General features: G+C 38.2%; 2 protein-coding genes and 1 non-coding gene across 3 annotated transcripts; all 3 read right to left on the bottom strand.

The window, feature by feature from the left end:
• Positions 1-352: 352 nt before the first annotated feature.
• LOC134811134 (uncharacterized) lies at positions 353-7,778 on the bottom strand. Its single transcript, XM_063817870.1, has 5 exons — positions 7,606-7,778; positions 2,621-2,782; positions 1,778-1,902; positions 1,093-1,201; positions 353-950 (listed from the first exon to the last, which is right to left on the bottom strand). The coding sequence occupies exons 1-5, from the start codon at positions 7,742-7,744 to the stop codon at positions 808-810; spliced, it is 678 nt and encodes a 225-aa protein (XP_063673940.1). The 5' UTR covers positions 7,745-7,778; the 3' UTR covers positions 353-807.
• Positions 1,950-2,060, bottom strand: LOC134812063 (U5 spliceosomal RNA). Its single transcript, XR_010159881.1, has one exon. It is a non-coding gene; the product is annotated as a U5 spliceosomal RNA (small nuclear RNA).
• Positions 7,779-17,250: 9,472 nt separating the features above from the next.
• On the bottom strand, positions 17,251-23,493 carry LOC134811121 (uncharacterized). Its single transcript, XM_063817859.1, has one exon. It carries the CDS (start codon positions 23,218-23,220, stop codon positions 17,662-17,664), a length of 5,559 nt encoding a protein of 1,852 aa, XP_063673929.1. The 5' UTR covers positions 23,221-23,493; the 3' UTR covers positions 17,251-17,661.
• Positions 23,494-25,018: the final 1,525 nt, after the last annotated feature.

Here is a 25,018-nt window from a genome sequence, read left to right as displayed (position 1 = left end):
GCTGGATGTCGCCACGTCACCAGATTTTGCAGCTTACCCACCACGTCCACAGGTCGGCCCGGGCAAACTTACACGTCCTCAAATATTGTCACGATGAAGTCACCGGCCTTTCAATCGCTCATCTGATCGTGTTTGAGAGGCTGAACTAGCATGTTCTTGTTCAACTGATTCTATGAGAGTTGAGACGGTCTTCAGTTATACTAATGATTAACCACTACGTATATTTTAGCACATCATTAAACATAAATTATAGCCTCGACACTTTAAAAAATGTCATTTCATTTATCAAATTTTCATCTCACAACACCTCCAAAACTTTTCACAACGATCTACAATAACAAAAACACTTGGATACAATTTAAAATAAACAAATTAAATTTACATGATATAAAAGTACAAAAGTAAAGTCCGACAAAATATAAGCAATGTAATCAAGTTCAATTTGCTTTGCTTTGTTTTGTATGGGAAAACTTTTAATTGACTCCGATTGTCTGTCAATGTCAAATTATTAGAAAACTATGATCGTTATAATATTTCAAACTATACATTATAGCGGTAAAAAAGTTAACTGTGATTTTGAATCATCTCTAAACTTGCTACTGTTGTGAAAATAAAAATGGTGAAAACAAAATAAATCGTAATGATATGTTGTCTCCTTTAAGAAAATTCCAAGCTAACCTCCGATAAGATTCATAAACAAGAATAAGCATAAATAACATATCGTTAAATGAACAATAAATCCCCTTTATATCATCCACTGCAACTGTTGGATAGATAATAAAATTCTGAAACTGTTATCAATAGTGTTCAAAGCTCATCGTGCTTTCCCTTTTTGGGACCGCTGAATTCGTTCAAGTCAACAAAGCCGTCCTCATTGATGTCCTCTAGGTTAAATATTTCGTCCACTACGTTGTCAATCTCGCTCTGGCCTCGCAGTGTCACTGTGCGACCTGGAAAAAGTAATCAAATACTCGATTAATTTATCATTATTCAAGTTAAATGTATACATTTAATTTGCTCCACTTTTCTGGGGAAATGGAAGTTTTAGAAAACGATTTTTAATGAAATATCCTAAAATATCCTAAAAATTACCTGTTTCCAGAATAAAGGCGCCCATTTCCTCTCTACTGATGAGCTTGTCTTTGTTAAGATCAATCTTAGCGAATATGTTGGGGGGAATAGTTCCTTTTTGAATATGTATCTGAGGGGAAATTAATAGTTTAAACAACACATTCTGCATAAATTAACAGCATGCACAGCCATCCGGTCAATTGTGGTAGTGGGTGGAATTTAGTGTACATAGTTGGGAAGCTTTGCAAGTGTAGTGTATGGTAGTAGCAGGTTGATATATGGAGAATTACAGATTGCAGTGTAGGGAGCATCACGGCTCTTGGATGTAGACAAATTGAAACAAGGCAAATGACTGGTGAAAACTAAATGAAATAATGACTGGCGGTAGTTCGAATATTAAGTTCCCACAGAATTATGCGCTAAATACACCAGAAGATTATGCTCATAATTCTGTGGGAACTTGTTAAATATAACTTTGTTATATTTTAACCTTCTGTTATTAGAGCAGCATATTATTTCAAACTATCGTGTATGTTTAGCCAGAGATGGATATAATAATATATAATATATAATAATATATAACAACACTAACAGTGCAGTATCATTTGTCGCAAAAATCAGAATAATCAGAAATTATTTGGAACTCCCAAAAACTGTCTAATATAATATATAATATATAATAATAAGAATTAAAGATAAAACTAACCACTTCAACGTCGTATACAAGGTCAGCACCAGGGGGGACATTTTTGCCGTCTCCTATTTTACCGTAGGCTAGGACAGCTGGGATGTGAATACGCCTCTTCTCTCCTACACACACTTGGAGGAGACCTGTGGAAGAGGGGAACATCAAGATTCTGACCATTTATCTAGGAGTGTGTCCTCTGAGAGGACTACAGAAAAATATAAATGTCTGTAATGTTGCCCCACTGCACGGAAATCTTTAGTAAAAGGCGAAAGATTTATTCGTGATGCAATGAGACCAGACTACACCTACTCTGTGGTGGTAGGCCATATGTTGATGACATAATGTATCCTTGTGTTTGAACTTAGACAGCACATAACACTGATAATTGCATCAATTAACGCTTAAAGTGAAGCTAATGAACATGGAAGTACTCGGATAAGTCTGTATAGAATACAAAGGCTTCTTTCTGGAAGTGCGTGTGAAGTTCATTCAGTTCATATTACATTAATGATTAAAATTGATCACTACTAGCTAGCATGGTTGTATGATTGCACAGTGAAGTTGTCTCTAGGATATAAATAGGTCTATGTTAATACGACAGAGCTGTTGTAATGTAATTAAGTTAAATGCCACCGAGTCAGTGGGCTACAGGAATTCTGCAACGTGGTACATTCGACGTTTTAAACTCTACCACGGATTGCAGCGTGGTAAGGTACACGTTTTAAGCTCTAAGTGTCATTAAACAGTCCAATAAAAGTAATAATTGCAAATCCTACAGATAGATGGATCATGGCAATCAGCAATGATCTCTCCGAAATCAATATTTTCATCAACAAAAACACCCAAAATAAAGCTTCTCACCTCGCTCAAGACCCTTGATCATATAACCGTGTCCTATTTTGAAAGAGGAAGGTTTACTAGAGTCGTGACTGCTTTCAAACCGTTCCAGTCCATTTGCCATGAATCCGTGGAATTCTGCTGTCAACATGTCTCCTTCTTCTGCCTTCTTCGTGCAGTCCTCACCTGCAAACAGCCGGGGTTTAGTATGGAAGTTAAACCATTATTGTAGTGTCATATTAATGCTGTCCGGGTGTTTATATTTTAAATGACATTGAATAGTAAGCCAGATAATGTTGCCCGCACTTGATAGTAGGGCCCCCAACTTGAGTGATATGTGATCTACTTTTCTACTTAGACCAGAAAGCAGCTGAGAGCTGAATTTATCCCACTGTAACTTATAAGCCGACCACATGGCTCGTTATCGGTTTAGGGCTAAGATCAATGTCCACTTTCCAGGTGTTATCCACAGTACAAATATAAGATATAATCACTGTTGCGAGGTTGTTGACGTTCTATTATACACGTGTCACTGACATTACATTATTATACACGTGTCACAACCTAAACAGTTCGAGAAGGGACACGTGGGGGAGACTATGTTTCACAGCTGGTATTATCAACACCTCATTCTATGGCGTATTACTGAGGTAACTGTTGCTGGAAATCTTTCTTTAGCATCAGTGGAACCCTCCACCAAAAGCTCAAAGTAGATCACGATAGCATTGAGAACCAAGAGCACCAGAATTACACTCCACAATTTAGGGCTAGAGAATAGTTTCGATTTAGGAACTGAATGGTTTTGATTTAGGAACTGAACACGGAAGTTTTTATATTATTTAGATGTATAGGTGGTGGGTGAGAACTGCTACTATCTTCTTGATATAGTTCGGAGAAATAAATATGTGGTCTAAATGGTAACTCCTGAAATGAGGTGAGTTCGCTATAATACTACAATATATGGATATTGGAGCTAGAACAAGAGTGGAATAAATTAGAGAGCAATGATCCGACTTGTAACTGGTCAAAAAGAAGCAACAGATGGTGCAAAACGGACAAAGAAATTATAATCGGCATTTCTTTCAACAGTGGTAAACTCATTGTTTCTATGTTTTGTTTGGGTAACCATGCGTAACCATGCGTAACGGAATGGATTAGCGGACTAAGACCGTGCATCGGTGAATTTCGTTATGTTTCCATTTTTAAGACTGAGTTTAAAATTATAGATACGCTCTCCTAACTGCTGTGGTGAATTGTGAGCTGATCTTATTATCTTAGCCGGCAGGTGGTGAACAAAGCAGTGTATTGGACCCTAAACCAGGTAACAATAAGATTAGGTAGTTTGACAAGTTTTAACAATGCAATAGATTGTGCTACTGTGTTTCTAGCTGACCTTGACAGAAACAGGTTAATCTCGTGATTCTGCGAAAATTACTATTCGTGCTTCTGACTTTACTGTTCACGTTTCTTACTTAACTTTCCGCTAGATTCTAACTTTACTTTTCACACTTCTTACATCACTGTTTACGCATATAACTTTACGGATTACGGAAAGTGACTTATTATTATATATTACGGAAAGTGACTTATTATCAATTTTCTAATACCACAAAACTCTGTAGAAATTTCAGTATTTGAATTTGAACTGTTGAGTTGGATAAGGAATAAGATTAAATGGGCATCATTTTCTTCATTTTTCGGTCAAAATTGAAAAGTAAATATTTCTGATATCATACTCTATTTAGCTGAAAATTGAAATAGAGAAAGGCGACAGGATGGTGATGTTTATTTTTTAATCAATCAAGCTTTAGCTTACATAAAGCCCATGCCCATTATACAAAAAATGTGGGAATACATGGGTATGTGGTTGTGTGACGAGTCACTTCACGACGTTGTGAATTTAGTTAACAAAATTTCCAACGGTTGATTTTAAAGTTCAAGAAAATCGTCCACTTATCTGACGCGGCTCTCGAGCAAATTTCAATTCACTTTTCTGAGACAATGTGGATAATTTATTGCAAAGACATGAGATGATTAGAAAACGCTGTCATACTATGTGGACTACAAAATTATCTACATAATTTTACGGTCTGTTAAACTCGAAAAGGTTCCGACAATAAGAATAGGCATTATCTAACACCTGGCTCTGTGGCTATCCCGAATATCAGATAAAACATTTACCATTGGATTCACAATTACAGTAATTTAAATACCTCTATGTGGTTCCAAACTGATTCATAGGTCGGCATTATATTAACATAATATTATCCTAATTTCAGTTTCTCCCCTAGGATGATGGATAACTTCTCCCTGATATTGTGTGTAATTTCCTTTCTTTGCTTAGTAGTTGGAACACCTCTTAATCTCCTAGCACTTGCTTACTTCACGAGGAACCCTACGAGGACGCTAGCTAACTGCCTGTTTATAGTAATCAGTGCAATAGACGGGCTACTCTGTCTCTCCATGCTGCACCACGCTGTATTGCTGGCAAGGGAAGTGGACCCTGGAACTGCTAAAGAATCTATTACTTGCATTGCTGTTTCCTGGATATGGAACATCCTAAGCAGACTGTCTCTGTTCTTAACAAGTGTTCTGAGTGTTACACGAGCGGTTAGCCTCTGCAGGCCCTTCTCCAATATCCGCACTAGACCCATTGTTATATTGGTGGCGGCAGAGCTGGTGTATTTGCTACTGTACGAGTGTTCCCCGTCCTTCACTTCACATAGAGTAACAGTGTACCATTATGGAAGTTGTGACTGGTCCGTGAGTAATGTTGGAACCGAGGTTCCTTACCAAATGTTCTACTCCATAGCTTACTTTTTACCCCTCATTCTGACCATTGGAAGTTCGACTGCTTCGTTCTGTTTGTTGAGGAGAAACCAGGTCATTTTCTGTGGGCTGAGAGGTAGTGAAGCTAACACTTATCGAAGACAATGTTTTGCAGCTAACACGATATTCATACTGGTTATTATATACGCTCTCTGCAACCTCCCCTATGCAGTTGTTCTGTTTGTTATTGATATTGAGATTATAATGAAATTTAAAATAAGGGCAGGTTTCTTTAAAAGTGTCCTGTTGCAGAGCATTTCACTAGGATCTGTTTATTTAGTTGCAATTAATGCTGCTCTTACTCCACTAGTTTTCCTTTTGAGGATTAATGAATTTCGGCTTTTCATTACAAGAAAGACTCTAGTGAGAAAACAGGAGACTGTTGTCTCAACCTTGTAAATCTGTTGATTTGCCTATTTTGGACATTCTTTACAATTCATATTGGAACACAAAAAGTGATAAAGTTTGAGAACCTGATATGATAATTGGTTCAATTAACCATCTGTTCAATTCTTTAGAATAGTAATCGAATGCACACTAACAGACTAATACCATCATGATCCTAATGGGTTTGCCAAACTGCGAACTTAGGTTCACATGTTTGGTGATATCGCATTTATTGCCAGGTTTAGTTTGAATATGTATCTTTTAAATGTTCATTGATTTAAGTTTGACTCCAAAACCGCATTCATCAGTAAAATTATTGGAACAGCGATTAGAAAACCATCAATTACGTAGTTATAATTATAAGTTTGTTGATGTGTCATGTTGCCATGGCCTGGTTGTTATTCCTGATTTTGGAACTTTAAATTTCAACTACTAAATATTTTTCCTCTCAGGATGAACAGCATTAATCTAGTACTCTCAGTGATATCTTTTCTGTGTCTACTGCTTGGAGCTCCCCTCAACTTTCTGGCTTTGGCCTACTTCACTAAAAACCCCTCTAGAAGTCTTGCCAACAAGATGTTCATGATTGTAAGTGCTATTGATGCCATTCTTTGTTTGTCAATGCTGTACAGCTTTGCAGTATTGGTTGATGAACTTGAAGAGGCTGAAGCGATACACTCTACCTTCTGCCAAATTCACTGTTGGATCTTCAACATTTTCAGCAGACTGTCTCTGTTCTTGTCCAGTATCCTTAGCGTGATGAGAGCAGTCAGTTTGCACAACCCTTTCACCATCATTCCTAACAAGCCTATTATAAGTCTCATCTCTCTGGAATTCCTCTACCTTGTTCTCTTCGAATGTTCTCCAGATTTCAGATCTCATAGACTTCACACATTTACCTATGGTGTCTGTGATTGGAGTACTGCAAAAGAGGTCAGAGGTGCCTATCACATGTTCTATTCCCTGGCTTATTACTTGCCAATAGTGCTCACAATAGGGAGTTCCCTTGCATCTCTGTGTTTATTGAGAAGAAACAGGAACAGGTTCAGCGAACTACAAGGTGATGAAGCAAACAACTACGCAAACCAATGTTACGCGTCTAATACAATATTTATTATTGTCATCATCTACGCTGTTTGTAACATCCCTTATGCATTTGTTCTATCTGTAGTTGACATTGAAATTATGACTGGATTGGAGCTAAGATATGCTGTATTTGCTGGAGCACACGTAGAGTTGCAATCTTTTGGATCTGTTTATTTGGTGGCAATCAATGCTGCAATAACTCCTTTCGTGTTCATTTTGAGACTGAAGGAATTTCGTTACTATGTGAAGAGATGGATCACGGTCCTTAAGGCTCAAATAATTAGATCAATAAGGGTCCATTTTTATCAGTATTAGTCAATCAAATGACATATTTTGAATGAAGAAGAGTGTGACGTTAAAGATCTACTTTGAATTTTGAAATAGTTAAACCAGTAAATGATTGACATGTGATGAAAATTTCTAAATGAATTTAAAATGTATTTAAATGTGCAACCGGTCCAGTCATAACGGGGCCATCAAAACAATGGTTTCGTTTGACTAAACTGACTCAAAGTGGACTCCCGAAAATCTCAAATTCAATGTTTAAAGAATCATTACTAACAGTAACAATGTTTTTATTTGACAGTGGCTTATTTTAACACAGCAGTTTATTTAAGAACTTTGTCAAAGAAAAACACTATTATCAACAAATAACAAAATGAAAGATTGAGCAATTCATATTTAAGTTTTAAATGTTGAATTTTTACCTTTTTTTAGAACATCGATCTTCACACCATCCGACTCAAAGTGATATAATATTGGTGCATGCTCATCATATTTGTAAACCTCATCAGCAGTCAGCACTGAAGCTATTAATAGAACTAGGAGGACTAGCAGGGAATTCATGACTGCTAAAATAGTGATAGGATTAGTTTGTTTTAGTAATCTCTGTAGTGAGTCTGTACTCCAAACTTCATACAAAAGTAGGGAAAATAAAAATTTTGCTGGTTTAAATAATGGGGTTCTAAAACTAGGTAATAAACGTTGGGGTACAAAACTGGTTAACCTTGTACTGTTGGGTAAGTGGTGAATCTTGGACAAAATGAGGCTGTGGCAATGTTCGAAACTATAAGCAAACTTTGTGAAGTGCTAATGACATCACCAACTAAGTAGTTCTTGCAATCAGACAATGGTTGAAAGTTACAAATCTCTTAATAAATCTGTATATACCCATACATACATACATACATCATCAGAATATGTGAAAAGTTTATAAAATATCTAAATAAATTCTGTATAAAATTAAAGGCTAGGTATGAACAATTTAACACCTTAAAGTACTATAATTCGAGATAATAAGGATCCAGATGTGAGGGTTTTGAGACAACAACTAAGAGTTAGCATATTAGCCCCTGCATCTAGAAAGGGGAAGCTCAAGGACTAGGATCAAAAGATTTATTCTCAAACAAAACGGGGATTCCAAAAGGATCACAGGCATTAATCCCTTGAGGCTTTAAAGTTCCCAACTTCTTGGCGAAAAATTGTTCATTGACTTCCAAATTACTAGGGCTCGAATTCCTAAGGATAAAAACGTTATAAGACAAATCAAAATCGGATCTACAAACAAGTTTGTGTTCGTCAATTAAATGTGCGGCCAAACTAAAAGTATCATTATTATCTTGCAAGAAATCATCACTAAACTTTAAAGACGTATCATTTAAAAGACTATAAAAATTGGCCCTGTGTTCAGCAACTTGCTCAAGAAGAGTTTTTACAGTTCGACCAATAAAACATTTCCTCGGAGTTACACAAATTTTACAGATGAAGATGTAAATAATGTTATAACTCGAACAAGTTCCTGGTGCTGGCTTGATTTTCATCCCATTTATGTTATATGATTTCTCCTTCCCGATCAAACCACAGCACTTACAGTTTTCCTGGTGGCACGGCTCTGTCTTCGTGAGCCACTCATTTACCCCATATCGACGGCCCAATTTTGATGGAGCAGGAAGCATACCTCGAAGGAGTTGGACCCCTGATTGCGTGATAATTAAAGATTCAATTAATGCTGCCACAAACAAAAGTAACACTATTTATTCATAGATAACAAAGAGAAACAGATGCAACCTGATGGGCCTCGGTTGACACTGAACAATGAGTCGCTAGCTAATGGAGTGGAAAATGAATTTGTTCATAGAAATATCTAATATAGTAAAATAGAGCTTTTTGCAGCACCGAAGTACAAATAATGACCGAATTACGTACAGATGATAATTGGAATAAACAGTTAAGTAATAATGATCAGTAATCAAGAAACTTACTTTAAAGGGTCTTGCTTTGAGTAAAAAATGCAACGAAAAGACTAAAGTAAGAAATGAACAAGGCTCATCTAGCTAGACATTACAATTGTAATTTACTTAGCTTCTGACAATATCTTGATGCATAGCATTATAATTGATATAAGAAGTATCGGCTCTGACTACTATTACTGGGCCGCGCTCAGCCTGTCATTCCGCCGAATCTCTATTTATGAACACAATAGCCTGAGGTTCCCAGGTAATGACTACTAAGGATACTGTACTCTTCGCAGATACATTAAAAAGCAAAGTTCTGCTAACCATATCGCTACACGGTTTACAAATTAACAATTAAATGCATATAAATTTTTTTTTATAGGAGAGGAGAATTTATTCAAACAATATACACATAATATAACAATTACCCTATATAAAATTCAATATAAATTCAATAACATAACATAACATAACATAACATTATAAATAATGCCTCTCTGGGCATCTCAAAAAGAAATTCATAGAAAATGAACACTTTACGTTTGAAACCATATAATTACAAACTTTAAAAAAATTTAATTAAATACCTTTGATATTAACCTTCTTCCTCTTAGCTACCAATGGATTCTCTTTCATATAACTTACATAACTATTCCTATTAGACACAGACACATCTATCCTATCAAAGATGTCATATGAAAGTTCCCAGTGATGACCAAGCTTATTAGCTCGATATCCATGAAGCCGAAAGGCATCTAATCCCCTCTTGAAACCAGTAACTGACTCACTAGCTTTCACAAGTGGTGGTAGACTGTTCCAATAGCGCAAGACCCTTTGGGCAAAGAAATCAGTCTCATTTGTGGTGAATCTATGAGTCTTTGATCTAGCAGCAACGGTCCTACCAGAACGACCAAATAAATCGGAACCATAACCCACAAAGCCTTCCTGGATCTTGAACATCTCAATGAGATCTCCACGAACCCTGCGTTCAAGCAGGGTTGTGAGGTTCAGCTTATCCAGTCTCTCTCTGTACGTCATGAGTCCCAATCCATCAATCATACGGGTGAACGATCTTTGAACACCTTCCAATTCAAGAATCAGTGACCAGTTTCCATGCCTAGCCATTGGAGCCCATGCCTGTGAACAATACTCTATATGAGGCTTTACTAAAGACTTATACAAGCCCAGCATAACGCTTTTCTCCCTCGATATAATATTTCTTGTAAGCCAGGCAATGGTACTATTAGCTTTAGCAATGCACTTTCTCACATGACCCTCAAAGTTGAAGCTGGTGTTAAAGACAACTCCAAGGTCCTTCTCGCTTTCAACACATCGCAAAGGCACACCACCAAACAAGTACTGATTCTTAGGATTACAAGAACCAATTTGCATGACCATACACTTATCTACATTAAAATTTAAACACCAACGAGACTCCCAAAGTTCTAGCAACTTCAAATCAGCTGTTAGATTAATAAAAGGATTAACAATCATTTTAACATCATCAGCAAAAAGTTTGATGATAGCTTTGATTCCTTCTGGAAGATCATTTACAAATAAAAGAAAGAGCAATGGTCCCAAAACACTGCCTTGGGGCACTCCTGAAAGTATATACTTAATCTCAGAAAATTCATCTCCTACTTTAACTTTCATAGACCTCCCTACTAAAAAGTTTTCTAAAATACCAATTATCTCCTCAGGAACACCAACATTTCTTAATTTAACTAATAAACGGTGGTGTGGTACGCTATCAAAGGCCTTAGAGAAATCAAAGTATAATATATCAGCACAGCCACCTTCAGCCAGCAAGTCATTGACAGCGTCAATAGACTCCAGTAGGTTAGATAAGCATGACCGACCCTTCATGAAGCCGTGCTGCGTGCTACTAAGCACCTGTTCAACACCGTCGAGAATATACTCCCTAAGAAGCTTCTCATAGGCTTTGCATAGTATACAAGTCAGTGACACAGGCCTGTAATTATTAGGACTATGTACTGACCCCTTTTTGTGCAAGGCCACAACAGTGGCAGTTTTCCATACCTCAGGAATATACTGCTCAGAAGCACAGGCACTAAACAGCAACACAACCGCATCCACAAAGGAACTGTTCTCACTTAAATACCTCAGGAGTCTAGGATGAACACCATCAGGACCCATAGCTTTACTAATATCTAGTGATCCCAAAATCTTGGCAACACTTTCAGGGTGCACCATAAATTTACTCCAGAAGTAATCATTATTACATTCTGTATAACAATTTTGAGGCAGAGGGCCAAAAGGTTCAGGTTTAAAAACTGACTGGAAAAAATCAGCTAACACTTCTGCCGTTTCAGAAGGAGACTTGGTCTCAGAACCATCATCTGTTTTAAGTCTTTCTACAGATTTTCTTAAAATACTTTTAGATTTAAGGTAATTAAAAAGAGGTTTACAATTTAACTTAAACAATTTAGTCACTTTATTCTCATATTTGATCTTTGCCTTAATCTCACCGTTCTGGTACATCAATAGAAAACCCTTGAACACCCTTTAAGTAGTATAAGTAAGCCAGTTTAAAGAACTGGCTCCAAATTTATATCTAATTCTGCTATTTATGCATATAAATCGAATCAATAAAATGATTCGCGTGGTTATGAATTACAAATCTATTAGTGGAGAAAATATTTGAAAAAACAAAATATATTCTAACATCTAACGCTTAAATAATAAAGTCGAATGACATGAATCGTAAAAAAGCAGCTTATATACACCACGATTATAACAGCAGCAATACACGTCACTAATGACTAAGTTACAAATTTCTGATATCAGTACGTGTCTTTTACTTGTTATTATTGTTATTATTATTCTTGTGCGCGGTGTGACGATCATTTCAACAGTTGATACTAGTGAAATATTTGTCGACAAGTCCAACTCGGCGCGCGCGTTTTCACAGTTTTATTAGATTACAAACCTACAACGATTTGCTTTATCCACAGCCCTCTTGCTTGCAGTGAAATATCAGCAACCAAATTTATACACATTTACTTCATCATAGGGGCAAAATTGACGGATGATACTCGTCTAAATTTCTTCGAAGTAGCGCGCGCCGCTTTCTTCTCGAAAGTGCTACGAAGTACCGCGCGCCGGGCCAGACCATTAATTCACATAGCCATGTGTCTACGCTACTGCAAGCGAGAGGGCTCTGGTTAGAGCAAAACCATTAACAATGGTCAAGGGCAAATAAAAAATGAAGTTATAAAAAAGCTTTTGATAGTAGAGCTAGGGGTTTCATATTTTTGTCCATTATATTTTCTTGCCTCTGCATTACACACTGCATTTTTCTACCATCCAATTTTTCTTGTACGTGCACTATAATAAACGCCGCGAGCGTGCTATTTTTTAAAAGGTCCCCAGCACACAGCAGTTTTATTTTAACATATTTATTTTATTTAAACCAACTAGACTTGAATCAATGTATTTTTAATTTTGTATGCTGATTCTAACATCTAAATCACCGGCCACGTAACATCGACCTGCTTCTACCAACATTTTTGTAGGTTTATAACTAATTACCAAAACGCGCGCCGCGAGTTGGACTCGTCGCGCGACGGTCTTGTGATTAATTGACGATGTCAATTCATGTGTCATGGCAGCTTGGCGCGGCACAGTAGCGCATTTCGCCGATCTATCCAGAAGTCGCTGTGAGAAGCCTCATTGAGTGCGCGGCGCGGCACAGTAACGCATCGCGCTACAAGTCTTGTGACTAATATTTTAAACAAATATTTTACGAGTATCAACTGCAAACTGGCCGTTAACCAGAATTTTGCTCTATCCAGAGCCCTTGCATTTGTAGTTGTAGTTAGTAGCTCGCGCCCGCCATTTCTGCGTCATATTGTTTGGCCCTCCTCGGCCACCATACATGATACAGCAGATCTATTTTCGTAAAATATTTGATCAACGATTGATTGACGATGTCAATCCGTCGAGATCGTTGCTCTGCTTCGCAGACGATCGTCGATGCGAAGCAAGAATGCTAGTTTGCGCGGCGCGTCGAAGCGGCGAAGTCCTCCAAATAACCGATTTCTGATAAAATTAAAGTTACCTGGGGACCTCAGGCCAGGCTATCATAATCATGTTCATAATAGAGAATATGCAGAATGACAGCATGAGCGCGCGGCCCAGTAAAATTCAAGTAGCGCTGGTGAGGCTAAGCCTTAATGGAAAAAGTGAGTCGCCAGTCGCGTGATTGGAACAAGATAAATGGAAAAGACAACTACTTTAATTCATGATGATATAATGATTTATTTTATAAGGTTACCTACTTATGAATTTATTCGAGAAATATTCTGGAAGTATTATCTTTTCACGCATGTATACGACTACGAGTAAGTACACAGTGGCCAAGCTCATTTACTGGGCCGCGCTCAGCCTGTCATTCCGCCAAATCTTTATTTATGTTAATGAACATAATAGCCTGGGGTCCTCAGGTAAAAGCTCATGAGAACTGAACTGATAAGAACTGATAATAAAATTAAGGAATAGTTCAACACCATACATTGCGAGTTGACTATTTTTAATGGTTTGGCCCGGCGCGCGCTACTTCGTAGAACTTGCCATCTTGTTATGTAGCGCGATGCGTTACTGTGCCTGGCTAGATCGGCGAGATGCGCTAAGCTGTGCCGCGCCGAGCTGCCATGAATTGACATCGTCAATTAATTGCCATCGGGCCGTAACATTTCGAGAAGAAAGCGGCGCGCGCTTCTTCGAAGAAATTTAGACGAGTAACATCCGTCAACATAGCGAGTAGGTAAATTTTCTAGTTTAACCATGATATATAGTTGCATCTATTAGTATTAACAATTTGTGTCCAATTGCAACAGCTTATTCTAGGTAGTGCGCCATCGACAGTGAGCCGCGCGTGCCGACTGTAGAATGGTTTTTTAGCGCTAACTTCGGCCAGCACAATTTTCTTCAAACAAATAGATATTGAGTATCATTCCCGACCTCCAATTGCAACAAAAATTGGTAAGCTTATTTATAGACTTACAAGGAAAGTGTCCGACAAATTTAAAGCATATCCAACCATCAGACATTATGTTACAGCTAAAAGCAGCGTATTTTGCCCCATTTTGATCATTATATTAACTCCGATATCCACCAAATTTTTCGGACAGTTGTGAAAGCCCTATTGGAAGGTCGTCGTCAATTTCCAGAATGATCTCATTTAAGGAACTGAAGATAAATCTGAATAATACGACAAAATGGTCAAATTTGGACGAATTTGGTCAAATTACGCGACTTTTACAGCTACTTTTGCTCCAAAAGCCGCGCACCATCAAATATGGCACCTAGGCGAAACTCACTGATCTTTCAAAAAAGGTATGACAAATTTGGTATTGTGAAAATTCTCACAGTCTCAAGAAAACAGTGGTACAAAAATTTTTAAAATCCTAGCAAGTTTATTTTTATCGTGCACCCCCTACTTATTCTACTGATAGAAGAAATCGACCAATGTGCAATGGCAGCAGTTTTAATTATTAAGATTACGCTGAAATAAGATAAGGCTGCTAAAATACGCAAGAAATACAAGCATTATTTTAATCGTTACATTTTCAATTCATTACAATTAGTTAACATGTCACATTTTAATAAGAATGAAGTTTTCGTCCTTAGTTGGAGAGTCACTAGAGTTACCTGAGACCAGTCCTTCTACTATATATAGGAGAGTGGTACAGTTGCTACTGCTTAGAAGTGACCAACACCCAAGGTGCAGATTAACAGGATACTGACTTTAGTAGCTGAGGAACTCGTTAGCTTCTATGCTGAATCGGACTGTTTGCTATCTTTGAACAGCAAAGCTTACATTTACAAGTATGTACTATGTAGTTTCAGTTTCCCTTGTAAATTTTGTCGCTGAATAGTGAATATATGATGCAGCTATTAGAAATATTATTACTTGTAACTTTACACGTGAATTTTTGATTCTTTTTGTTACGATTCTGAATTCTTTCAATATCCGTAGGCGTAGACTAAGACAGAAGTTTAAGAAGAGAGCGATTTTGAACATTGAGCACGTATCAGCGAACATTTCTCCCTTTAACATTTAAATTTGTCAACTGATCCTCTTACTATAATTATTTCGGCAGTTTTTATTCATTCATCTTTTACTTTTAGAAAACTGAAGAAACTTCACGCAACCATGAAGAAGATCCACGATTGTAAAGTCAACAGCACACCGCACGCCGACTTCACATTTCAATAAGAATGAAATTTTCGTCCTTAGTTGGAGAGCCACTAGAGTTACCTGAGACCAGTCCTTCTACTAGAGTAGTGGTACAGTTGCTACTGCTTAGAAGTGACCTGCAGCCCAAGGTGCAGATTAACAGGATACTGACTTTAGTAGCTGAGGAACTCGTTAGCTTCTACGCTGAATCGAACTTTTTGCTATCTTTGAACAGCAAAGCTAACATTTACAAGTATGTAGTCTCAGTTTCCCTTGTAAATCCCCTGTAAACTTTGTCGCTGAATAGTATATGATCCAGCTATTAGATATATTATTACCTGTAACTTTACACGTGAATTTTTGATTATTTTTGTTACAATTCATTCAATATCCGTAAACTAAGAGTAAGACAGAAGTTTAAGAAGGGAGCGATTTCGAACATAGAGCTCGCATTAGCGAATTATGGACTTTCTGACTTTGTTTGTTTATGCTGTAAGATTTTTCCATGTAACATTTAAATTTATTTAATAATCATGGGCAACATTAACCGTAATGCTGATAAAAACCTCGTCTTAATGCCATAAGCACGCCCGCAAGTATTTCTCGAGAAGAAGCTTGCTCGGGAAGCCAAGTAGGAGGAGTACGTCAACTATCAGTCCATAACTGAACCTCCTTCTATCCCTCTCAGATAAAGTCCCAGACGAGGAGAAGGAAGTCCTTGCGGCTAAGATAGGAAAACTGCCGCCTCAATCTCTACCTATCCAGAAACCTAAACTGCCTTCAATCAGTGAGAAGTCTCGTCTTGACGACTTCGTGGGACCTCGCTCTATCCTCATCTTCCAGGTACTCGGGGAGTCCCATACCTTTCTATCAAAAGATGAGTGGTGGCTTCTCTCAGTACGACGACAGCGGAGTCTCCGGAATCTTGTCCCCCTGAACGACTCCTGCGAGCGGGCTTTAGCGCTAGCCACTCGACTCAACGGGGCGATAATAAGAGACGAAGACTCATGGCAGGAGTTGGTCAGGGTGGTGGCTTCACATCACGAAAAGTTCCCCGTGAAGACCAAGGAAGATCTGAAGTAGTTTTAAATAGATGTTTTTAAGATAGTATAGTATTACAATTATGTATGATTTAATTTTCATAACTTTTAACAATAATAATATACTGATTGTACAAATTTGTTTTTTTTAAATGGGTGTGGCACATAGGGCGTGGTCACAGAAACTTTAAACCTTTTTAAAACGAAATACATGGGTCACATTTATATTCGAGTAGAAAGTCTCAAAGCTCTAAGTCAATCCAATCATTTAAAAATCTGAGATTTTCGTGTTTTTATGTGTATAAGAAATAGGGGTGTGGTCCACGGCCAGGGCGTGGTCAAAGAGTTTTGAAAGTATGTTTAAACGAAATGCCATCATCACATTTATTCATCATCACGATTTTCACTATTTTACCTGTATAAGAAACACTATAAAATATGGGCGTGGCCCAAGTCAGTGTTATACAAAACCGTAGAGACAAAATTGTTTTTTTGGTTGTTCCTGACCCTATAGAGCAACTAATTAGAGGTGATCTCTAATTATTTGAACGAAAAGTGGTTTTGTCAACCGGCCTAGTAATAGTATACAACACCTGCCAATCCTTCAAAAAGTTAAAAGGTCAATATCGACATGATCATTGATCCTCTTGTAGCTTCTTAATGATTTGTACGACACTTCAGAAGGTTTGGACATATGTATAAGCTGCCGTATCACACAGAGAGATTACCCAAAAATCTCTAATTCTAAAGCTGAACAAAGCACATAGATTTGCCTTGAAATAGGGATATAACGAAAGAGGAAAGATTTAATCATTTGCAGTATTCTTAAGTGGAGAAAAGTGGGTGCATCCAATTAGTGATACAATTAAAAAGACGTTTACAAAAAACTGTTTGAATTCAATGTGTAGAAAATCAAAAAATGAGTAATATAATTCAATATCAGAGAAAACTGATCCATTATTTTAAATGTACCAAAACATTTGCTGAGCATTAAAAAACTTCAAAACAACAAAAAGTACAGCAAAATCAATTAATAATGACAAAAAATCATTACACGTCATTATGAAAATTTAGCAATTTTAGCATTTAAATGCTGAACATAATTGGTTCCTTAAATTTTTCTGAAAACTTCATTCGAAACATTTCAAAAATAAAAATCATTTACAAAACGTTTAAAAATCAGCACGGAAAAGAACAGAACACTTTTTTAAGACAGAAAATAATTACAAAGCATCCTTAGGGCTTGCTTTAAAGAGGTAAGGTTTTTAAATCTTTATATTCAGTGACTCAAACTGAGGTATCTAAAAGACGTTTACTAGCCTCTCCCTCTCCACTTAGGATCTGGGGGCCAGCCTCTTTCTCGAAACTGTCTGAATCTCTGCCATCCTCTCCACCATCGCATGCAGCTTTCTTTTTATCCTCAGCCTCTCCAAAGTAAGTGAGACCGAGATAAACCAAAATACAGACAATGCAGACCAGAGCTAACATGATGGCGACAGCGATCTTAATTGCCAAGTCCCCATCAATGAATAATTTTGTCGTAGGAGCAAAGAGCAACATGATCAACCCAAAGCCACAAATAAACACAAATTTGAATGGGAATCTTTTGGGAATGCGGTTGCAGATTTGCGGCTGTAAAGTGTAGGCCAGTAGGATCAGGCATGTTGATGAAATGATGTACAAAATCAACCATGCCCATCCTTGGTATTTGAACACATCAGAGTTTGTACCGCAGGGGAAGAAGTGCTCCATGTACAGAGCACCTGCCAATCCTTCAACAAAATAAAAGGTCGATATCAACATGATCCTCTTGTAGCTTCTTAATGATTTGTACGACACTTCAGAAGGTTTGGACATATACGCTGTCGTATCCCGCAGAGAGATTACCCAAAAATCTCTAAAGCTGAACAAAAAGAGAAGAAAAACCTTTCTGACCTTAGATGTAGGACTGAGCTGTTTTTCTTTGAAGACAGGATCTTTGGAGATAACCATTAAGTTAATGATGGACCAAATTAAAGTAAAGAATAAGATCCATCCAACATTGTAGAAATGGTTTGGAGTGGCTTGCATTAGACTCGCATGGAGGAACAATCTAGACGGGATCATGGTTAAATAAGTTAGGTAAAGCAGAGTGGAGGCTCCGCCTGACATCTTTGGGGTTAGTGGGTCTAATTTCCTAAATGCCCCTTCAAGTGAAACTGTGCTTGCTGGCATTTTAAGAAATGGGATAATCATCGAAATGATCAGATACCACGGTGCACTTGTTTGGATCCCTAAAAAGTTTTTTTGTCCTTGGAAAAACTCATATTTATAAGTAAAAGTCTGCAACTTTCCAAAACACACAGCAGTGATGTTAGCAAGATTTTGTGATGCATAATCTGCAGTCCTATCATCTTTGGGCGACAATGATTCTGTGGCGATGTTATTTAAATAGATCTGAAAGAGATAAAATTGTACAATCAGCTCTGGTATCTGCTCTGTAACCATGAAAGACTGGTTAAGTACCTTCTGTGCTGAATTCTGGCGGATAACAGTCCGAATCTTCGATGGAGAGTGCATTAAGACCATCAGACGGTCGATCACCGGTCGCATCTGACATATTGTAAGGATGTTAAATAGTAGAGCTCTCTTCTTTTCACCATCTTTCATCTTAAACGGACAAAATAGTCGCTGAAAGAATTTCTTGAGACATGGTTTGCTGTAGTTGAGGGACGATTCTACAATCCAATCCTCTTCCTTTATTGCAAATCTACCAAGACTGACTCGAAGACGCTCCTTCTCCGCTTTGTAGAGCTCAACACTTGACCGATAATTTTCATGAATTAGAGTAAAACTCGCCAAAGCAATCATGAATCCTCCCAGTCTTTGTGAAAATCCTTGTAAAGATTCAACCCCTAGTTTAACATCCAAAGCAAAATCAAATAAATGAGTTATTGCACCTGGAATAGTAAAAAGTAATGTGGTGACGCCTCTTTCGCTACATTCGTGTAACCCCAATTTTTTAGCCATCCAAATCTCCCGGCCTTTGAAGAATTTCTCTACACGAGTAGAGACAGAGTATTCTTTGTCCTTCTTGAAATACGTTTCGTAAATATTCTTTGCCATGAGCTGAATATCACTACATTTTTCACCACTGTCCACTGTTTTTCCTAAACTTTTGATTGTTCTCTTAAACACTGGGTAAAGCTGTCCCTGCAGGATATTTCTAAGGAATTCCTTCTCTGATTTTTGACAGTCTGCGTTAGCTTGCAATGATACATAAACAAGCTTCATTACCTCGATAGTAGCAGTATGATCACTTTTAGTAATTTCTTGCTTATTGACAAATATCTTAACTAAGGGCTTGCACATGAAATATTTATAGAAAGTATATCTAAGATCATCATCGTGGGCATATTTCTGCAAGCCGACAATTATTACGTTAAGAACTGCTGATGCAATCGTGAATTTGACTACATCTTGTTTATCATCAGAACTTGACAAAACCTTAATTTTGTCCTGAAGCAGCGCCAGGATTGACTGATTCTTATGGGTTTTAAATTTGACTTCGAGCAGGAATCGTAAAGTTTCTGGTATTTTTTCTTTTTGTGATTTATGTAGAGAGCCATCACTTTCTGTGTTTTCTTTGGTTGAATTATGATCCACTTCGCATAATACAGCTTCAATCGCTTTTACGAGGCGTATTGATGGTTTGGAAGATCCCTTTGATATAATGCTGGCAGATGAACTCCTCTCTATAAGATCACAGACTATCTCGAAAATGTTATTGCCAGCGCTGTCTTTTATATCCAAATCGATTGTTGGCAGAGAGAGCAAATATAATGCGACATCCACGTTTCTGTGCTGAGTAGCTTCCAATAGAGGAGATCCTAATAGAGGAGATCCTAAGTTGATTTTAATGGATGGGAATTTGCAAAGGGCTTTCGCAGTATCCACATCTGTATTGGCTGCTGCTATGTGTAACGCAGTCCTATCTTCACTGTCCCTGGCGTTTACGTCAATATTAGAGAATTCGTTTAGTAAGTAGTTACATTCTTCCAGATCACGAAGCTCGGCTGCTATATGGATAATTCCCTTTCCTTGGTATTGCGCATTTATATCGACTTTGGTGCCGGGAAGTTTGTAGATGCACAAGAGGAAGTGTAATGACAAATTCTCTGAATTTGCCAGTTGTAACGGATCAACGCTACTGTCGTTTTCTCTGCGTTTAACACCAGGAAGGGAGCAGATGCACCTGGCTGCGTCAAGGTTGCCTTGTTTCACAGCGAAATGAAGCAGTGTGTCCCCTTCTTCGTACGACTTGTTAATATCTATCTCTTCCGGCGGTAAATCTTGCACCAGTATCCATAACATCGGATAAAGCTTTTCCTTAACAGCAATGTCGATTGGAGTTAGACCTTCGATGTTTTTGACGTTTTTCACATGTGGATTTTGGCATATCAGTTTTACGAGCTCAATATCATTTTTGCTCACTCCAGTATGAAGAATCGTTGCTCCTTTTGCATTAGCCAAGTTCACATCCTCATTGTTTATATTTATTTTGTTCACAACTGCATGAATCAAATGCCTGTGATTTGCTTCAAGAGCCAAGATTAGGGGAGTTGATCCAGAATTGTCTCCTATTGAACATACAAGTTTTTCCACATTATCGACTAAAATGCAAGCTGCTTCAAATTGTTTTTCTTTCATCGCCAGAAGAAGAGCAGTTCTTCCGGATTTATCACGATGGTTGACTTCTACCTGTTCATCAGCTATGAGGGCTTTGATAATTTCGGTTTGTCCTGCTTCTGCTGCATACATCAACGCATTTTTTCCAGTCTTATCACGATGGTTGACTTCTACTCGGTCATCGGTTGTGAGGGCTTTGATAACCTCAATTTTTCCTTCTTTTGCCGCATACATAAACGCAGTTCTTTCGGCCTTATCACAATGGTTGACCGCCTTGACGTCTACCCGTCCATCGGTTATGAGGGCTTTGATAACCTCAGTTTGTCCTGCTTTTGCTGCATAGATTAACGCAGTTTTTTTGTACTTATCTTGATAGTTGACTTCTACCCGGTTATCAGTTAGGAGGGCTTTGATAACCTCAGTTTGTCCTGCTTTTGCCGCATACATTACCGCGGTCATTCCGACTTTATCACGATGGTTGACTTTTACTCGATCATCAGTTGTGAGGGCTTTGATAACCTCAATTTGTCCTGCTTCTGCTGCATACATCAACGCAGTTCTTCCGGCCTTATCACGATGGTTGACTTCTACCTGGTCACTAATTGCGAGGGCTTTGATAACCTTAGTTTGTCCTGCTTTCGCCGCATGCATCAACGAAGTTCTTTCGAACTTATCGCGATGGTTAACTTTTACTTGGTCATCAGTTGTGAGGGCTTTGATAACCTCAATTTGTCGTGCTTCTCCTGCATACATCACGGCTGTTTTTCCGGCCTTATCACAATGATTGAATTCTACCCGGTCAACAGTTTTGAGGGCTTTGATAACCTTAAATTGCCCTGCTTCTGCCGCATAGATCAACGCAGTTTTTCCAAACTTATCACGATAGTTGACATCTACCCGGTCATCTGTCGTGAGGACTTGAACAGCCTCAGTTTGTCCTGCTTCTGCTGCATACATTAACGCAGTTCTTCCGGCTTTATCACGATAGTTAACTTCTACCCGGTCATCTGCAGTTGTGAGGGCTTTGATAACCTCAGTTTGTCCTGCTTTTGCTGCATACATCAACGCAGTTCTTCCGGCTTTATCACAAAAGTTGACATCTACCCGGTCATCAGCAATGAGGGCTTTGATAACATCAGTTTTTCCTGTTTTTGTTGCATGCATCAACGCAGTTCTTCCAGCTTTATCACAATGGTTGACTTCTACCCGGTCATCAGCAATGAGGGCTTTGATAACATCAGTTTTTCCTGCTTTCGTTGCATGCATCAACGCAGTTCTTCCGGCTTTATCACAATAGTTGACTTCTACCCGGTCATCAGCAATGAGGGCTTTGATAACATTAGTTTTTCCTACTTTTGTTGCATGCATCAACGCTGTTTCTCCGGAATTATCATTAACATTCACATCAACTTCGTCGATTTTCAGCAAGAATAAAACTAGTTCGACACTGCCTCTAGATGTTGCAAGATGAAACGGTGTTACCATAATATTATCCTTACTGATCACCAAAGAAGCATTATTGATCGATCCATTGCGGAGAAGACACTTAATCAACTCTAACGACTTGTGATTCATCACGGCATAATGTGAGATATTCAATCCGTAATCGTCTTTTTCTAAGAAAACATTTTTGTGCTGACATACAATGTTTACTATGTCTATCATGTCAATTCTATTAACCTCCAAAGCGTACATCAAGGCTGTCTTTCCCGTCGAATTCTTGATTTCTACATCAATTCCAACTATTTTAAAAAGATTTAAAATCAATTCCTTACTGGATCCTCTTTTGATTGCCATATGTAAGGGTGTCATGCCGTGTGGGTCTTTAGCGTTTACTAATGAGGTAGCAGCATTTGTTGGTATTTCGACACAAAGATATTCTACAGTTCTCATAGAGTCCTTCTGCACTGCGTGATGTAAGATATTCCACCCACTGTTATCCATCAAATTTATATCAGATCCGAGATTCAGTAGATGCTTAACCATTTCTATTTCGTCAGTCCATGCCGCGTACATAATGGGTGTCCTACTGTATTTGTCCCTAACGTTTATATGCACATCCACCAGACAATCATTTACTAACTTGATTTCCCCTTTTTGAGCAGCCTGGTGCAGTGTAATAGTACCATCTTTTTTTTGCACCTCCGACAGTAGCTGTTCTTCCACATCATCAGCCATCTTATCTCATCTCTCCTGAGGTATGAAAGAAAGTTAGCGAACGTGAGAAAATCTTATTGTATTGCTTCGGTTATAAACCATATATAATTGAAGTATTATATAACTAGACTTATGCAAAAGTCAAATAGAATATAAAATATATTATTATCTACTTCAGCTCCCTCTAGTTACCTCAAACTACTTCAATTTCAAACTTTATACGTCTAACCATCTTTTTATGTGGCTACCACAAGTTGGGCTTAGTTCCGGTCCCGGTCAATATCAGCTTATATATTGGAAATCCTGGTTCCGCAACAACCCGGGATTTTTATTGTACTTTTCGAGAATACTTTCGTAAAAAGTTTTCGTTTCAAAAAAATTTCTGATATTAAACGTTGTTTAATTATTTGAAACGGCAGACCGTTTCTTCTTAAATGTTTTGGATCGGGTGAGCTACCGAGGGGATATTTTAGGAAACTATCCATTAATACGAATCCAAAAAAACGAATCCATAAATAAAGGACTAATGATGTGAGACTGGCGGGTTTACTACTACTTCTTCAGCCTCAAGGACCAGACAATGTTGACGAAAAAATGTAATATACAGTGATAATATGAATGGTTAATATATATGTAATCCTACACACTTAATAACATAAGAAAGATAATATTAAAAGGATTATACCCTTATGATAAAGAAAAGGCACCGCACAACGTCATGTTGACCAACTGTTGCTAGGTCACTGTTGCTTGGTCACTGTTACTGATTTGAAACTTTTACAAAATAGCAAATATACAAATGTACAGCAAATCGAACAAAAATATAAATTTGGCCGAAATGTATAAATGCTCGAAAGCGTGGGTCAGTGAAACAAGTACAGAGGACAACTTTCAAAACACGAGTTTTATGGCCGCCCAAAGTCTCAATAACATCACCTCCACCTAGTAACAAAATTATGAAATATGAAAAGTGTGAAACGATTAAAAAATAAAGTATGTAAATTATATGATTGCCTCTCAAAAACAGATAACGCCCAAAACCTCTTAAGATACTCCTTCATATACTGATCAGTGTCCAAGAGACATAAATTACTTCATGGTGGCTTCTTAACACGGCTACACTCTACAGACCTTTTCGTAGTCGTACCAGATATAGTGGTCGAGATAAGTCTGTTCAGCCCTCTTCTTCTTCAGGTCAGTGACCAGATGCTTCCACGTTGCTCGTTCTTCGCTGGATCTATCTGGACAGATCCATGCATCTTTGTGGATCTCAACTAGCCTCAGTCTCCCTGTTTTCATCATAATCTTATGAACTGCTGTTGAGCTTGGGACGGTGATCTTGACTGGTCGGATAGCCGTACTACCTGGCCTCTTCCAGCCGACTCTAGTCGCTTCTAAGTGAGGTTTCTCCCCAATCTCCTCCAAAACTGCGGTTACTAGCGCTGGAAGCTGTACTTCCTCCTCTTCTTTCAGCCCAAACACAATCAGGTTCTTGCTCCTGTTCTCCTCTGCAGCCTTACTCTTCATCACTTTCTTCAGAATGTTATTGTTGCAGACCGTACCACTAGCACTGTTCTGTTGTACAGCTGCACTGTAGCTCTGAATCCCTGACTTCACCGTTGTTTGCACTGTCTCCTCAACCCAGTGGCGTAACGTTGCCTGTGCCCTGTTGGAGCCCCCGCTGAAAAAGCGCCCGCTGTTGGAGCCCCTCCCCCTTTTAGCAACCCTCCCTTAAATTGGACAAGTTAGATGATTTTAGAGGATACGCCGGTGACCTAGCAACAGTAACCTAGCAACAGTGACCTAGCAACAGTGATCT

Source organism: Bolinopsis microptera, chromosome 2, assembly GCF_026151205.1.
Source record: "Bolinopsis microptera isolate Bmic1 chromosome 2, MBARI_Bmic_1.0, whole genome shotgun sequence".
Classification (NCBI taxonomy): Eukaryota; Metazoa; Ctenophora; class Tentaculata; order Lobata; family Bolinopsidae; genus Bolinopsis; species Bolinopsis microptera.
Note: the sequence above shows the minus strand (reverse complement) of the source record. Positions and strands in the feature narration are given on the sequence as shown.